The sequence below is a fragment of the Homarus americanus genome, unplaced genomic scaffold (genome assembly GCF_018991925.1).
Source record: "Homarus americanus isolate GMGI-L3 unplaced genomic scaffold, GMGI_Hamer_2.0 scaffold20465, whole genome shotgun sequence".
Lineage (NCBI taxonomy): Eukaryota > Metazoa > Arthropoda > Malacostraca > Decapoda > Nephropidae > Homarus > Homarus americanus.
In genome coordinates, this window is record NW_024756914.1 from 10,004,994 (window position 1) to 10,021,648 (window position 16,655).

Genomic DNA, 16,655 nt, shown 5'->3' on the forward strand with positions numbered 1-16,655 from the left:
TGGCAGTGTGCTGACTATATATTAGAAGTGTGGAGTCCAGCTGTGAGGACATTACCCTGTTCCAGTGTTGTGAAGAATTACTGTTTATTAAAGAAGACTACAGTGCACAAGAGTGTTTCTGTGACCTGGTGGAAATCTACCTGCCTGTTGCTTGTCTGTACACTGATACCAATCGTCGGGAAATTACCGGAGACTGGAGGGACAGCCAGTGGTAATTCAACAACTCTTGTGAGATATCTACTGCTTCTGTACATACGACCCTGGCTGCTGGTAACCAGTGGTGGAAGCTGGGTAAGCGATGAATGGTCGTAACAATATTATGACAACAGAGGTACCCGAGAAATTAAGAATGTGAATTAGTATTTCACAAATTATCACGACTCCACTGTACCTTCAACAATCATCAAGTAAACCTAGATAACCTGAGAGGAACAAGCATTAATAATATAACTTACAAATTACCATAACTAAAGGCTCCAATTTATTGTAAAATGAATATCATTGTTACATATTTTAAAGATAATTTCTGTTATAAAAACTTTATCAGTGATAATTTGAAATAAAATAACAAGTAGAGAAGAGTAAAACATCAATAGTTCGGACATTAGACCTTCAAAACCCCTGAAAAGTTGGACAATGTCTGCCTTGGTTGGACACCTTTTGTCTAAATCAGATACAGTCATATCATAGTTAATGATCACTGCCACCACTTGCTTTGATGGGGGTGAGCTCTCAGAAATTTGAGATAGCTCGCATAATTCTGAAAGATCTGATAAATTTATCAAATTTTAAACATTCAACACATACCCCTATAGTATGGGGCATCACAGGACTCACTTAGGGATTGGGAAGTGCTACATTAGCTGTAGGGTGTGAGTGTGTGGCTCACTGGCCCCTGCTTTGGTGAAGGTGGTGGACATAAATTACTTGGGTCAGCAACTCACCATGTAGGGTCCCTCGGTCCATTATATGTCCCCCATTGTGCACAAGTTGCTGTGTTCTCTGTACTTGGTGTTTTAAAATGGATATCCAACTGTAATGTAATAGTGGCTCAAAGTCCCATCAAGGTGCCAAGTAGTAGGTTAGTTTTGTACAAAAAGTAGTACAGTAATTATTGAATTTTCTGAGCATGATAAAAAAGTGCAGAAAATACAATAAGAATATGGTGTGAAGAAAAGCTTAGTCTATGACATTATTAAGAATATAGACAAGACAAGTGTCTGCTAATGAACAAGGAAATTGTGTTTCCTCTCAAGAAAATATGAACAAAGGGAAGATGGAGCCACTGTGATGAAGTGCTATTAGCTGGCTGAATATGTGCCTACACAGAGTTGAACTCCAGAGTGCTGTTAAGTCAGGCATTTCAGGTATAATTTACAGGTAGCAGAGGCTGGATATATATATCACTCCTGCCAGCACCAGGTACTCAACCACAAGATGAGTGGTAACCCCCTGAGTACTAACAGAAACACAATGGCATCCCTGTGTGCTATTCTCCAAAGTACAGTATTATAAACAGCAATAGGCTCAGCATTCACCAGCTGTATAATTTCAATGAGATGGGACTGTTTTGGTGATCATTAGCCACAAGGGTTTTAAAATACATCATAGTACTGGGAAAAAAAATCAGAAACCTCTTTTCCTTAGTCGGAATTATTAATGTTCTACAGTGAAACATACACATCTTTTTTTTTTAAATTCCATCCTTTAAATAAACACATTTCACTCATAATTTTTTGTTTAATAAATTTCCCTACATAGTTCCTGAGACATATTTCTGTTGACCTAATCAACACTAACTAATGACACTGGAAGAACAAAAAATCCATTAACTAGTGACAGATGATTCCCACGTGCAGTTATTATGTAAAGTCCCCTTCACTAGTGTGTTTACTGGGCTAGTCATATAAACATTCCACAAATCATCATCTTTGAGATATTTGTTTTAATTTGATTCCATAGTATGTTTACTATTGAGAGTTTCTTTGTCAAATGTAAACAAACACGGCTACTGCCAAAACCTGACGAGCCCCTGTAAACGCATTAGTGAATGGGCCTGTACAGAAGCAGCCAGTAAAAGACCCGAGAGCTAGGTATGTACTTCACATACTAGCCAAGGAAAGGTATGAGAATTGGAGTGTTCCTGATGTACGCCTGATACTGTGGAGACAAACCCCACTTCTTACGACCATAACTCTCCAACATGGGAATCCCAGAAACTTGTGTGATGAGCAGATAATCCATGAGGGGGCACAGAACTGATGAAGAGAAAATATTGTTTTTTATTGTTATTTCAAATTTAGGAGGTGACAAAAATACAGTAAGGTTCTACTTAATAAACAACTTGTGTTCTTGATAAGGTGTTTGAGAGGTGAATTCTTGCTAAACAGGATCCAGTTTACCATGACATTGCATAGTAATGGTCAAGATGTACACAGGCCCAAAGAATTTCGACCCCAAATCCCAACCTAACAATAATAAACTTGAACAATCATATCATAGTGTAAAATGTAAACTGGTTGTAGTTGCCCAAAATAAAGATTACGATGCTTGTGTTGGCAGAGCAGTGGTGGAACAGAAAACAACTGCTGAAAAAGTGTACTGGACAGGTTGCCTGCCATTCCCTCACTGATACAGCAAGACCACTGCCAGCCACTGCCACCACCACTTTCTGCCTCTTGCATTCTTTAGATATTTTTATAGTAAACATAATTTTACTCCTGCAATCTTCAGAATTTAAAGTTTCAGTAAAATGTGGTTATATCTACCGTCGTAACCCTGTTGATAAAACACTGAGTAAGTCTCTCTCACCCACTAACAGAGCTGCTTCTCACCACATACCATTCATGTTGATTTAGTTGTGTTTATATAGTTTACAATATTTCTACATTAAACATGACTTTACCTTCGTACTCTTAAGTACTGTTGCTAAAATTTGGCAGGGATTACTGTAAACACAGAAGTTTGTGGGTTACAGGTGTATACAATATGTATGTGTATGGGTTAAGATGTACACAACACAGACAAGATGATCATAAACTTACTGGTATGTGACAATATGAGTTTAGAAAAGGACAATCATGTGAAAGGTATTTAAGGAAAAATTGCTAAATTGCTCATTAAATTCAATACAAGTTTAACAGTCAAATTTTCATTCCCTAAAACATGAAAGTCATTAAACCAAATTCTCATGAGCTGGTTATTCACTAAGTGGGACCTTACTGTACTGTATTTATAATAAATTGCCTTTGATACTAATACTGTATTTTATATTCAGAGATATTGGGAAAAATATCAGTTTGAGTATGATACAGGTATCCTTGGGTTAGGGATTAAATAAGTTATACTTGGAGGAGATTATATTACTCAAGCTGTGGGATAAGTTAGGCTTAGACTAGGTTAGCATAAGGTGTAAATTATGTCAGCTTTGGTTATATTTTAAGTCGGGGGGGGATCAGTGAGTCCCAGTATTGAGATCATGAGAGGAATAATCTATAAGTACACAATTTTCTATACTACAGCCTCAACTATTGACGAGATATAAAACACTGTTTACTTAACTTACTCGTAAGATATTCCCAGCCAGAGAATGTTGAGGAAGCACTGACGTAAAGCCCAAACCACAGCAGGATCTCACCAAAATAGTTAGGATGGCGTGACAGAGCCCACAGCCCAGTGTTTATAAACTTGTCCTAGTAAATAAATACAATTGTAGTATTATAATAACGATATGAACTTCAAATAAATAAAGAATATATACACAGGTAATAGGTGTCACTCTAGTAGGAGTATCACTTATAGGTCAGCAACATGTGTTAGACAACCCCTTACATGGTGGCGACTAGAGAGTTAATCAGCAGAAACTTAAAAGAAATACAAGTTGACAAAAGAAAGAAATAGATTAATACAATAGATGGCTAATAGATAAATATATGGTGAGCACAAGGTTGACTAACTAATTTAAATAATAGTTTAAAAACATTGTTGAGTGGCTGTAGTTTAATGATGTTCTGGTGGAATGATCAATTATGTGTACTAAAAAATAAATAAATGTCAGAAAAAAAAAGACAGACAAGGAACCACCAGGATGAATTTTACTATTAATTAACAGGTAACTACTTTAAGTGTCCACACAACAATACAAACACTCACATATATGAGGCGCACAGAACCCAATTAGGACAAACACCGGTGTGCATGAAAACAATAAGTATGAAGTCTTTCCTGTTACTATTTAATTATACAATAACAATGCTACAATCTGCCACATGAATCACTTAAATTTCTTCACTGGTTTCAAAGTTTTGGTAATTTGAAAGTTAACAAATTTTTAACTGCATTTTTCTTTGTTTTTAATTTTATGGAGCTTGTCCAACTTCAGTTCTGTGTGCCTCATATATACTCTGGCTTACAACAACAGGATATTTCAAAAGGCATTGTTATAAAAAGGTTAGTGCAGTGGCCAATATGAAGTATTGCACTATTGTTAAAGAGCAGAGCAGGGAAAGTACAGTACAGCACTGCTTACCCTATAAAAAAATCATTATAAAGATTTATAAATACCATCTCAAAGGCCACCTCATCCTCCAGTCTATATGAAAACCAGCGTGTATTAGCAAGTACAGTAGTCATACAGTACTGTATTTCTATTGAATTATATTAATGTACAGAATATTGATGTATTATTTGTGTGTACTGTCAGTAAGTGAGAAAATGGTTCAGTACTGGGTCTTGGGACAGGTTGTACAACACACTCATTATGTCACCCAGAGAATGATATGTGAAGAGAAGGAGCTGTTTATGTAACATATAACTACAGTCAACCCTCGCTTTACGCGGTCCCACTTTACGCGTTTCCACGTTTACGCGTTTCCACGTTTACGCGGTACCCTGCCGAAACCGGAATGCTCACTTTCCGCGGTGTGTGTACCCTTTTATGCGGAGAGCGGCGCGAGCAGGGTGCGCACAAGGTCGCCCAGTCATCAAAATATTACCGAGTTCTTCACCCGCCACCCACCATAGCCGGCCTAAGTCAGTGATAATGATAGTGAGGATATGGACCTATATGGACTTTGAGGGGTTTGACAAAGAGGCCCTGCAAGCCTCTGTGGTGGATAGTGATACAATTGATACAAGTGATACAAGTGAGGGCCAATAATCTGACCTCCGCCTCGGAACCAACCCCCCATCCCCGTGTGCCCAGCCATCTTTTCTACTAATGTAAGTGTTAAAAAACCTAATATTATTGATATTTCTCTTAATTATTAATTGTGTGTGCATACCATCATAAAATTAAGAAGTTATTTTTACTACAACGTAGGTATTGTGTCTGAAAAAGTGGAGTTTGGGGGTCGGCCCGGTCTCTATTTCAATTAATCCCATGTTATGTTGTTCATTTTAAGCGTTTCTCACTTTACGCGGGCCGCCGTGGGTTGAATTAACCGCGTAAAGTGAGGGTTTACTGTACAGTACTTTTTTGTATCTGCAACCAATAACTTTTTTGTTTATTTTTTTTTTTAGGTAATGAACCACAAATAGTCAAAACTGTGATGTAAAACCGTGAATGGCAAGGGTTTACTGTAGTATATTTTGATTACAAAATATTGTGCAGTAATGTTTGTATAAATAAATACAGCTGTGTGTCTGTCTGACTGCAGTCCATCCTCAAAACATTCACCTGTTCCTGTAAAATTTTTGGGGATGTGCAATTTTGGGGGGAATGATAAAATGTGTCTCAATACCTAGAAACCTCTCAAAGCTGGAATGGCTCTGCACCAATTATTCTGGCTACCAGGGAATTACTACACTAGTTGGTCAGAAATTTCTCTATAATTATATTTTTTATTCATTTAATTATCACTAACTTCTCTAACTCCTCAGGTGGAAGTTGTTTGGACTTACTTCCTAGCCCTCTTGGTCCCTGTTCACCTAGCAGTACAGTAGGTACCTGGTGTAAATCGAAAATTGCGAATTCGTATTCAGGGAAAGTTGTTGGAGCTTCCAATAACTTGATGACATAAACCATTGACTCTTCAGGCTTCTACGCCCTTGACTCTTCAGGCTTCTACGCCCTTAATTCGTGAGACATAAAGGCAAGCATGAACTTAGCATGCTTCCCTGTTGGGCGCTGTAAATGCTTCTGCGCTTCACCTTACACAAGGATGTAGGGGTGTGCCCAATAAATAAATAAAAAAAAAAAAAAAATAAAAAAAAAGCTAAACATTTGTGATTATTTTTCTGATAAACTTTGGATGTTGTAACATTCTGACAACACATCTCTCATGGCATAACAAAAGTGGATGAGTAAAGAGGTACAGTACATACAGTAATTCTTTTCTAACAGGTACAGCGTGGTGGGCGGTCAGCAGCCAAAGGTAGGGTGTGTCAAGTAGGCAACATCACAGATTCATTAACAATTCTCTCCAAATAATCAAATTATTGCAGTTGTCCTACCTTTAGTTATTTTCTTGGTGAGTAATTAGTTAAAACTCACCTTATTAGCGGGGTTGTTTTTGAACACTGTCTTCTGGTAGTCTGCCACGACTTCAATCAGGAAGCCCATAGCCCAGATGCCCCAACCTATGTAGTCCCTGGTACCCACTGGACGTTGTCTGGGTGACAACACCGCCAACAGACTGGGGAGAATCGTTACCAACACCCACACTCCTGTTGAGAGACCACCAGATGAAATGTCTTATTTGTGAATGGTTGAGATGATGTATTTTTCCATAAGTTAAACATAATCTCATTCACCTACAGTATACAATATATAGTATAGTATAGTATAGTACAAGTATAGTACAAGTATAGTATAGTATAGTATAGTATAGTATAGTATAGTATAGTATAGTATAGTATAGTATAGTATAGTATAGTATAGTATAGTATAGTACAAGTATAGTATAGTATAGTATAGTATAGTATAGTATAGTATAGTATAGTATAGTATAGTATAGTATAGTATAGTATAGTATAGTATAGTATAGTATAGTACAAGTATAGTATAGTATAGTATAATATAGTATAGTACAAGTATAGTATAGTATAGTATAAATATAAAACAAGTACAAATTATGTATGAGTATAGTATGGTAGCAAAATATAATTATAAGTACAAGTATAAGTATGGTATAGTATAGTATAGTATGGTATAGTATGGTATAGTATAGTATAGTATAGTATGGTATAGTATGGTATGGTATAGTATGGTATAGTATGGTATGGTATAGTATAGTATAGTATGGTATAGTATGGTATGGTATGGTATTGTATGGTATTGTATAGTATAGTATAGTATGGTATGGTATGGTATAGTATAGTATGGTATAGTATGGTATGGTATAGTATAGTATAGTATGGTATGGTATGGTATAGTATAGTATAGTATGGTATAGTATGGTATGGTATGGTATAGTATAGTATGGTATAGTATGGTATGGTATGGTATGGTATAGTATAGTATAGTATAGTATAGTATAGTATAGTATAGTATAGTATAGTATAGTATAGTATAATTACACAAGTACAGTATAGTATGTATAGTACAAGTATAGTATAGTATAGTATAGTATAGTATAGTATAGTTATAGTATAGTATAGTATATTATAGTATAGTATAGTATAGTATAGTATGTAGTACTTACATATGGCGGTCAATTGAACCCAGAGGGTCGTGTTAAGTGAAAGCCGTTAAGTGAATAACAGAACATATGGGATTAATTCAATAGAACCCAGCCGACCCCAAACTCCACTTTTGGCTGACAAATAACTATGTTGTAGTAAAAATAACATCTTAATTTTATGATGGTACATGCACACAATTAATACTTAAGAGAAATAGAAATACAGTCGCCAAGTTAATGTCCATTCAAATAATGGACTCAACTCCCTCCCCTCTTCTCACACTACACTCACTGGCTCTTCCCTCTGAGAAATTTTTGGGGAAACCAGGTATAGTAATAAATAATTCCTCAAACTAAAGTTAGGATAATATAATTGACATTGCTGGATTCCTTGTAAGACCAGGAATATTTTGAATATAAATGTCATATATTTTCACAAAAGATAACATATTTACTCAGAATAAACTTTACATCTAAAATTTGTATGTCTAATGCAAAATCTATGATGTTTATATTCAAAATGATCAGCAAATTGTAAGAATTCCAGCAATGTAAATTATATTCTGGCGGATAATTTGTATGAATTTTATGAGCTAAAACAAATATCTTCAGTTAATAAAAAATATTCTTCGACACTATCTGTCAATCAAAATTACCCACCTTGCCTTCCCCCTCTTCCAACCGCGTGGTCAGTCCAACCCTCCCCCACCCCCACCAATCCTCCATTCAAGAGTTTTTAACATTTAGTATTAAATAATACCTCAGATTAAAGTTAGGATAATATAATTGACATTGCTGGATTCCTTGTAAGACCAGGAATATTTTGAATATAAATGTCATATATTTTGGACAAAAGATAACATAATTACCTAGAAAACAATTTTATCTAAAAATTGTATGTTTAATGCAAAATATATATTGTTTATATTCAAAATGATCACAATTATAAAAATTCAGCAATGTAAATTATATTCTGACTGTTTATATTCAAAAATGATCACCAAATTATAAGAATTCCAGCAATGTAAATTATATTCTGACCGTAATTTGTATGAATTTTATGAGCTAAAACAAATATCTTCAGTTAATAAAAAAATAATTTTCACGGGGTAAATAGATGGTCCGTCGTCGGTCCCTCCCTCCCCCCACCTCACCAACTGGCCCCAAGGAGATGTGTGGATAACCACTAAATTTAATAAATAATACTCTCAAACTAAAAGTTAGATAATATAATTGACATTGCCGGATTCCTTAAAGACTAGGAATATTTTAACATAAATGTCATATATTTTGACAAAAGATAACATAATTACCTAGGAGAACAATTTTATCTAAAAATTGTATGTTTAATGCAAAAATATATGTTGTTTATATTCAAAATGATCAACAAATTATAAGAATCTGCTAAATGTAAATTATATTCTGCTGGGTAATTTGTGCTTAAATTTTATGAGCTAAACAGGCAGTCAGGCAGGGGTGGCGGGGTGGGGGTGAAAGCGAATCAAAAATACTGAGCCGGAGACTTTGAATGCCGGATAATTCTCACCAAGGTGATATGATGAAAATGCCGCTGCTATGAAAAGTTCAGCTAAGTAAAGGCATCACAGATATGATAAAAACGCTGCTATGAAAGCTGCTAAGCGGGTACTACTGTGTGTATATATATATATATATATATATATATATATATATATATATATATATATATATATATATATATATATATATATATATATATATATATATATATATATATATATATATATATATATATATATATATATATATATATATATATATATATATATATACACACACACACACACACACACACACAGTAATACCTCACACACGGTTTCGCTTTTTAGCCGACACGTATACGCCGGTGTTTCGCCAGAGCTGAACTTTCACTTAACGCGGGTTTTTTCCACGTGATACGCCGCGAGAGTGTCCTGCCTGAGAAAGATGTTTTTAGATTCTCATTTTACACGCCACTCCTGCCTGACTGCCTGCCTGCCTGTTTTAGCTTCTGTATAAAATTCATACAAAATTACCCGCCAGAATATAATTTACATTGAATTTTTACAATATGATGATTATTTTGAATATAAACATCATAGATTTGCATTAGACATACAAATTTTAGATATAATGCTTTACTCTTGAGTGCCATGTATATTTTTGTGCGTAAAAATATATGACATTTTGTATTCAAAATATTCCTGGTCTTACAAGGAATCCAGCAATGTCAATTATATAATCCTAACTTTAGTTTGAGGTATTATTTATTAGCCAAAAGGTAAATACTGGTTTTTCCACACATCTGGTAGGGACGGTTGGTGGGGTGGGGGGAGGAGGGACCGATCGCACCATCTGTTACACGGTGAAGAATATTTTTTTTTTTATTAACTGAAGATATTTTTAGCTTCATAAAAATTCATACAAAATACCTGGTCAGAATATAATTTACATTAAGGGAATTCTTACAATTTGCGATCATTTTGAATATAAATCATCATAGATTTTGCATTAGACATGTTAAATTTTAGATTGTATCGTTTACCTGGAGTAAATATGTTATCTTTTGTGCAAAATAAATATATGACATTTATATTCAAAATATTCCTGGTCTTACAAGGAATCCATAAATGTCAATTGTATTATCTCTAACCTTTAGTTTGAGGCATTATTTATTAAAATTTAGTGGTTTTCCCTCAAATTTCAGACAGGGAAGAGCCAGCAGGTTGTGTGAGAAGAGGGGAGGGAGGAGTCCATTATTTGAATGGACATTAATCCTATGAATGTGGCTTCTCTTATTTCTCTTAAGTATTAATTGTGTGCATGTACATCATAAAAATTAAGATGTTATTTTTACTAGAACATAGGTATTGTGTCAGAAAAGTGAGTTTGGGGAGTCGGGCCAGTTTCTATTGAATTAATCCCATATGTTCCTGCTGTCTCACTAGCACTAAGTTTTCACTTAACACGGTACCCCGTGGGTTTTATTTTGACCGCAGCAAGCGGGTACTACTGTGTATAGTGTATATGTATGTTATATATATATATATATATATATATATATATATATATATATATATATATATATATATATATATATATATATATATATATATATACATACAGGCCTCTAATGCTAAAATATCTCAGAGGTCTCAGACTGCTACAGTGAATAACAGAACATAAGTGATTAATTCCAATAAAACCGCCCGACTCCCCCAACTCTACTTTGAAGACATAACTATGTTGTAGTAAATAATATCTTAATTTTATGGATGGTACATGCAATACACTATCACTTTAAGAGAAATAGAGAAATACAGTCACAAGTTAATGTCCATTCAAATAATGGACTAACCTCCCCCTCTCACACACTACACTGCCGGCTCTTCTCTGAGAAATTTTGGGGGAAACCAATCAAATTTTAATAAATAATACCTCAAACTAAAAGTAGATAATGAAAATTGACATTGCTGGATTCCTTGTATTTATTAGGAATACTTGAATATAGAAAATGCTTCATATATTTTGCACAAAAGATAACATAGTTACTCCAGAGAAAAATTCTTTTATCTAAAATTTGTATGTCTAATGCAAAATATATGATGTTTATATTCAAAAATGATCACTACCTGTACAAATTCCAGCAATGTAAATTATATTCCGGCCGGTAATTTGTATGAATTTTATGAGGCTAAACAAATATCTTCAGTTAATAAAAAAAAAATTCACTACACTATTCGTCAAATCAAAAGTAAATTTCACCTTGCCTCCCACCTCTTCCAACCGCAGCGTGTCAGTCCTAACCTCCCCCCACCCCCCACCACTTCCCTTCAAGAGAAAGGTTAAGAAAATTTAGATTTTAACATTTTGTATTAAATAATACCTCAGATTAAAGTTAGATAATATAATTGACATTGCTGGATTCTTGTAAGATTAGAATATTTTGAATATAAATGTCAAGTATATTTTGCGTTTCAAAAGATAAATATACTACTCTGTAGATTAAACATTTTATCTAAAATTTTATGTCTACTTCAAAATATATGATGTTTATTCAAAAATGATCATCAATTATAAGAATTCCGTAATGCAAATTATATTCTGACTGGTAATTTGTATGAATTTTATGAGCTAAAAACAAATAACTTCAAGCAATAAAAAAAAAATATATTCTTCATGCAACAGATGGTCGGTCGGTCTCTCTCCCCCTTACCCCCTCACCAACTCCCAGAGAGGTGGGAAACTGAGAATACTTAACTTTTTGTTGAATTTTATTCAATTTGTATGTTCACGCAAAATATATATGATGTTCAAATGATCAACAATTATAAGAATTCCAGCAATGTAAATTATGGGTGAAGGCCAGTGCCAGGCCGACCACGTCTGCAGTTAGTGAGCTAAGCTCAAGGTCAGCAGTGAAACAGCGGGTATATATATATATATATATATATATATATATATATATATATATATATATATATATATATATATATATATATATATTATATATATATATATATATATATATATATATATATATATATATATGTTGTTAGCATATATAAAATATATATATATATATATATATATATATATATATATATATATATATATATATATATATATATATATATATATATATATATATATATATATATATATATATATATATATATATATATATACACAGTATATTTCTGCCTAACGTGTTTCACTTAACGCGTTTTATCATATACGCGGTGCTCTCGCCAGAGCTGAACTGCATTTAACACGGATTTTTTCCAATATATACGCTGTGAGTGTCCTGCCCTAAGACGCTATTTTTAGATTTGCCCCACCTTACCACCCTGCTCTGACTGCTCTGTTTTAGCTCATAAGATTCATACAATTACCCGCCAGAATATAATTTATATTGCTGGAATTTATAATTTGTTGATCATTTTGAATATAAACATCATATATTTTGCATTAGACATACAAATTTTAGATAAAATTTTTCTCTGGGTAACTATATCTTTGTGCAAAATATATGACATTTGAGAGTCCAAATATTCCTGGTCTTGCTAGAATCCAGCAATGTCAATTATATTATCCTTAACTTTAGTTTGGAGGTATTATTTATTACAAAAAGTTAAGCATTCTGGTTTTCCCACATCTCTTGGACGTGCCAGGGGGGTGGGGGGGAGTGGGAGGGACCGACCTCTGACCATCTTGCTACTCCTACAGAAGAATATATTTTTTTTTTATTAACTGAAGTTATTTGTTTTAGCCTGTAGCACCATATACAATTGCTTTCCGGCCAGAATATACCTTACATTGCTGAATTTTATAATTTGACACTATTTGAATATAAACATCATATATTTTGTATTAGACATAAAATTTTTAGATAAAATGTTTAATCATAAGTATGTTGGTCTTTTGTGCAAATATATGACATTTATATTCAAAATATTCCCGTGGGTCTTAAGGCGAATCCAGCAATGTCAATTATATTATCCTAACTTTAATCTGAGTATTATTTTCTAATACAAAATGTTAAAATTCCAATTTTTCACCTAACCTTTCTCTTGAAGGGAGGGAGTGGTGGGGGGTGGGGAGGGTTGGGACTGACCGCACGTGCTGGAAGAGTGTGGAGGCAAGCAGTAAAGTACTTTGGATTGGACAGATAGTGTCATGGAAGATTTTTTTTTATTAATCTCGAAGATATTTATTTAGTTTTATAAAATTCATAAATAGCCTGGCCAGAATATATATTGCTGGAATTTGGTGATCATTTTGAATATAAATATATATTTGTATAGACAAGCAAATTTTTAGATAAAATTTTTCTGTAATTATGTTTTTTTGTGCAAAATATATGACATTTATATTCAAAATATGCCCTGGTCGCATGGGGCGAACTACAGCAATGTCATCTTGGTCTCAGTAGCCGGCAGTGTTTGACGGACATTAACTTGGCGACCGTATTTCTGCTTCTGCCATTAATTGTGCGCATGTACCATCATAAATTATGAAGCATTTTACTACAACATAGTTATGTGTCTTCAAAAAGTGGAGTTTGGGGGGTCAGTCGGGTTTTTATTGGAATTAATCCTATATGTTCTGTTGTTCACTTAACGCTGGATTTCATTTAACACGGGACCCCTCTGTTCTATTGACTGCTATAGTATAATAATCAGGTGTATATATATATATATATATATATATATATATATATATATATATATATATATATATATATATATATATATATATATATATATATATATATACATATACACAGTAGTACTTCAGCTTAACACGTGTCAATAAAACCTACAGGGTACCGTGTTAAGTGAAACTGCAAGCAAGTGAACAACAGAACATATGGGGATTAATTCCAATAGAAACTGGCCCGATTCTGAAAACTCCACTTTTTCTGATACAATACTCATGTTCTAGTAAAAATAACATCTTAATTTTATGATGGTACATGCAATAATTAATACTTAAGAGAAATAGGAGAACATATTCGCGTTTAATGTCCATTCAAATAATGGACTCCACTCCTCCCTCTTCTCACACACTGCTGCTCCTTATCTGAGAAATTTTAAAACCACTAAATTTAATAAATAATACCTCAAACTAAAGTTAGGATACAATATACCTGACATTGCTGGATTCCTTGTAAGACTGAGAATATTTTAATATAAATGTCATATATTTTGCACAAAAGATAACATATTTACTCAGGAGCAAAACATTACATCTAAAATTCTAGATGTCTAATGCAAAAATCTATGATGATTATATTCAAAATGATCACCAAATTGTAAGAATTTGAGCAATGTAAAATTATATTCTGACCAGGCATTTTGTATGAATTTTACATTTTTCATCATATAACGCTGTGAGTGTCCGCTCGAGAGCTATTTTTAGATTCAGACCAACCCCCACCCGCCAACCCTGCCTGACTGCCTGTTTTGGCTCACTAAATTCATACAATTACCCAGCCAAATATAATTTACATTGCTGGAATTCTTATAATTTGGTGATCATTTTGAATATAAACAACATATATTTTGCATTAGACATACAAATTTTAGATAAAAAATTTTCTCAAATTAACTATGTTATCTTTTGTGCAAAATATATGACATTTATATTCAAAATATTCCTGGTCTTACAAGGAATCCAGCAATATCAATTATATTATCCTAACTTTAGTTTGAGGTATTATTTATTAAAATTTAGTGGTTATCCCACACATCTCCTTGGGACGGTTGGTGGGGGGTGGGGGGGAGGGAGGGACCGAACGACCATCTGTTACCCTGTGAAGAATTAATTTTTTTTTTATTAACTGAAGATATTTGTTTTAGCTCAAAATCTACAAATTACTCGTGTCAGAATATAATTTACATTGCTGGAATTCTTATAATTTGGTGATCATTTTGAATATAAACAACATATATTTTGCATTAAACATACAATTTTTAGATAAAAATTGTTCTCTAGGTAATTATGTTATCTTTTGTCCAAAATATATGACATTTATATTCAAAATATTCCTGGTCTTACAAGGAATCCAGCAATGTCAATTGTATTATCCTAACTTTAATCTGAGGTATTATTTAATACTAAATGTTAAAAAGTCTTGAATGGAGGATTGGTGGGGGGAGGGTTGGGACTGACCACGCGGTTGGAAGAGGGGGGGAAGGCAAGGTGGGGTACTTTGATTGACAGATAGTGTCGAAGAATATTTTTTTTTTTTTATTAACTGAAGATATTTGTTTTAGCTCATAAAATTCATACAAATTATCCGGCCAGAATATAATTTACATTGCTGGAATTTTTACAATTTGCTGATCATTTTGAATATAAACATCATAGATTTCTGCAAATGGCACACAAATTTTTAGATGTAAAGTTTATTCTGAGTAAATATAAGTTATCTTTTTGTGAAAATATAGACATTTATATTCAAAATATCTCTTATCTTACAAGGAATCCAGCAACAAGCCAATTATATTATCCCAACTTAGTTTGAGGAATTATTTATTACTATACCTGCCTTCCCAAAATTTCTCAGAGGGAAGGGCCAGTGAGTGTAGTGTGAGAAGAGGGGGAGGGAGTTGAGTCCATTATTTGAATGGACATTAACTTGGCGACTGTATTTCTCTATTTCTCTTAAGTATTAATTGTGTGCATGTACCATCATAAAATTAAGATGTTATTTTTACTACAACATAGTTATGTGTCTTCAAAAAGTGGAGTTTGGGGGTCGGGCTGGGTTCTATTGGAATTAATCCCATATGTTCTGTTATTCACTTAATATGTTAATTTAACGGGACCCGTCTGAATTCGTTGACTGCTAAGTAAGTAAGGCCAACCAGTATCTAAAAATTTTATGTCTAATGCAAAATATATGATGTTTATATTCAAAATGATCAAATTGTAAGAATTCAGCAATGTAAATTATATTCTGGCTGGGTAATTTGTATGAATTTTATGAGCTAAAATAAAAATCTTCAGTTAATAAAAAAAATAAATATTCTTCACACATGCCAGATGGTCGGTCGCCGGTCCCTCCCTCCCTCCCCACCCCCCACCAACCGTCCCTACTAGATAAATGTGTGGGAATACCAGACTGTTTACCTTTTTAGTAATAAATAATAAATCAGACTAAAGTTAGGATAATATAATTGACATTGCTGGATTCCTTGTAAGACCAGGAATATTTTGAATATAAATATCATATATTTTGCACAAAAGATAACATATTTACTCAAGAGTAAACATTATATCTAAAATTTGTATGTCTAATGCAAAATCTATGATGTTTATATCAAAATGATCATCAAATTGTAAGAATTCCAGCAATGTAAATTATATTCTGGCCGGATAATTTGAATGAATTTTATGAGCTAAATAAAAAAATTATACTTCACCGTGTTAAGGGGTACACCCACCGCGGAATGTGAGCATCCTGGGTTCTGAGGAAAACCAGCGAACGTGGAATGTGGGACCGCC

General features: G+C 33.5%; 1 protein-coding gene across 1 annotated transcript in view; it reads right to left on the reverse strand.

Moving 5' to 3' along the window:
- Positions 1 to 451: 451 nt before the first annotated feature.
- Positions 452 to 16,655, reverse strand: part of LOC121857127 (probable O-methyltransferase ustE) — a gene marked incomplete at its 5' end in the record, with an annotated part of 18,928 nt that continues 2,724 nt past the window's right edge. The window contains 3 exon segments of the mRNA XM_042353014.1: positions 452 to 2,258; positions 3,566 to 3,692; positions 6,494 to 6,666. Of these exon segments, the coding sequence (XP_042208948.1) occupies positions 2,110 to 2,258; positions 3,566 to 3,692; positions 6,494 to 6,666 (449 nt within the window).